At 41.2% G+C, this 1,385-nt stretch overlaps 1 protein-coding gene across 1 annotated transcript; it reads left to right on the forward strand.

The window, feature by feature from the left end:
* The first annotated feature begins 266 nt into the window (after window positions 1-266).
* LOC122733623 (40S ribosomal protein S13) lies at window positions 267-794 on the forward strand. The gene has a single exon (XM_043974186.1). It carries the CDS (start codon window positions 290-292, stop codon window positions 743-745), a length of 456 nt encoding a protein of 151 aa, XP_043830121.1. The 5' UTR covers window positions 267-289; the 3' UTR covers window positions 746-794.
* The last annotated feature ends 591 nt before the right edge of the window (window positions 795-1,385 follow it).

Raw genomic sequence — 1,385 nt, forward strand, 5'->3', positions numbered from 1 at the left:
ATGGTATAAAGGTGACCTTAAGATATAAAATCCTGGTAGATTGTAAGTTCTGATAAATTCTATCATGCTTTGATTATGGCATTGTCAACAGTCAGAGTCTATTTCCTGATGACCACCTAAGTTATAGGCCGGCCAACTGGTAATGATTTCGGGGGTACTGCAACCCACAAAAGAAAGAAAACCAAGTGGTCCCATTCTGCAGTGATTTTAAGAGCAGTAGGATAAAGGAACAAAAGCTATTAAGAATCATACAGTTTTTGCTCTCTTTCGCCTCCTGATCGTCGCCATCATGGGTCGCATGCACGCTCCCGGGAAGGGCCTGTCCCAGTCGGCTTTGCCGTACCGCCGCAGCGTGCCCACGTGGCTGAAGCTCACCTCGGACGACGTGAAGGAACAGATCTACAAGCTGGCCAAGAAGGGCCTGACGCCCTCCCAGATCGGTGTGATCCTGAGGGATTCTCATGGTGTGGCACAAGTGCGCTTTGTAACTGGCAACAAAATTTTGAGAATTCTCAAGTCCAAGGGACTTGCCCCTGATCTTCCTGAAGATCTTTATCACTTGATCAAGAAAGCTGTTGCTGTTCGCAAGCATCTTGAGAGAAACAGAAAGGGTAAGGATTCTAAATTCCGTCTGATTCTCAACGAGAGCCAAATTCACAGGCTGGCTCGTTACTACAAGACCAAGAGAGTACTCCCACCCAATTGGAAATATGAATCATCCACAGCCTCTGCTCTACTTGCATAAATTTTGGTTTATGTACTAAAATAATAAAAGCACATCTAGATGAAAAAAACAGAATCATACAGTTTTTAGGCCAGCTACAAACTTTATTTTGTCTACCGGTACACTAAATACAAGCATCTTGTCTAGTGATCAGGAAGTAGATATATTGCTGGAAGGGCTAAATCATATCCATCTTGACATTTTTGCTATAAATGAACACTAGAGAAAAGAAGTCAGCTAAATGGAAGGATGGCTCCTTGGAGACACTCCTTGGACAAACAAAGGGAGTGGTAGAATGAGTTTTAGCATATCTACAAAAGCAACAAAAAACAATATATTATTGGATTGGGGTCAGTACATATCTCAGTACCAATAAGCAATGCTTAGTACAGTGCCTAGGACATAGTGCTTAACAAATGTTTATTGATTGATTGATAAGTATTAGAAAAAAAATCAAGCTGAAAATAACTTTAGCTTATGTACCAATGTCAGTTACTAAGGAGGAAGAGATTGTGTTTGTGTATAGGACCCACCAAATTAAATCAAGATACACCGTGCTAATTGGTGAGTTCAAAACAAATGTGAGAATAGGAGAGGAAGGGAGAAATATGTGAGGTTAGATCACAGGATTAGAGAAATAAGTGAGGATGGGATAAGGTAG

The sequence above is a fragment of the Dromiciops gliroides genome, chromosome X (assembly GCF_019393635.1).
Source record: "Dromiciops gliroides isolate mDroGli1 chromosome X, mDroGli1.pri, whole genome shotgun sequence".
NCBI classification, from domain to species: domain Eukaryota; kingdom Metazoa; phylum Chordata; class Mammalia; order Microbiotheria; family Microbiotheriidae; genus Dromiciops; species Dromiciops gliroides.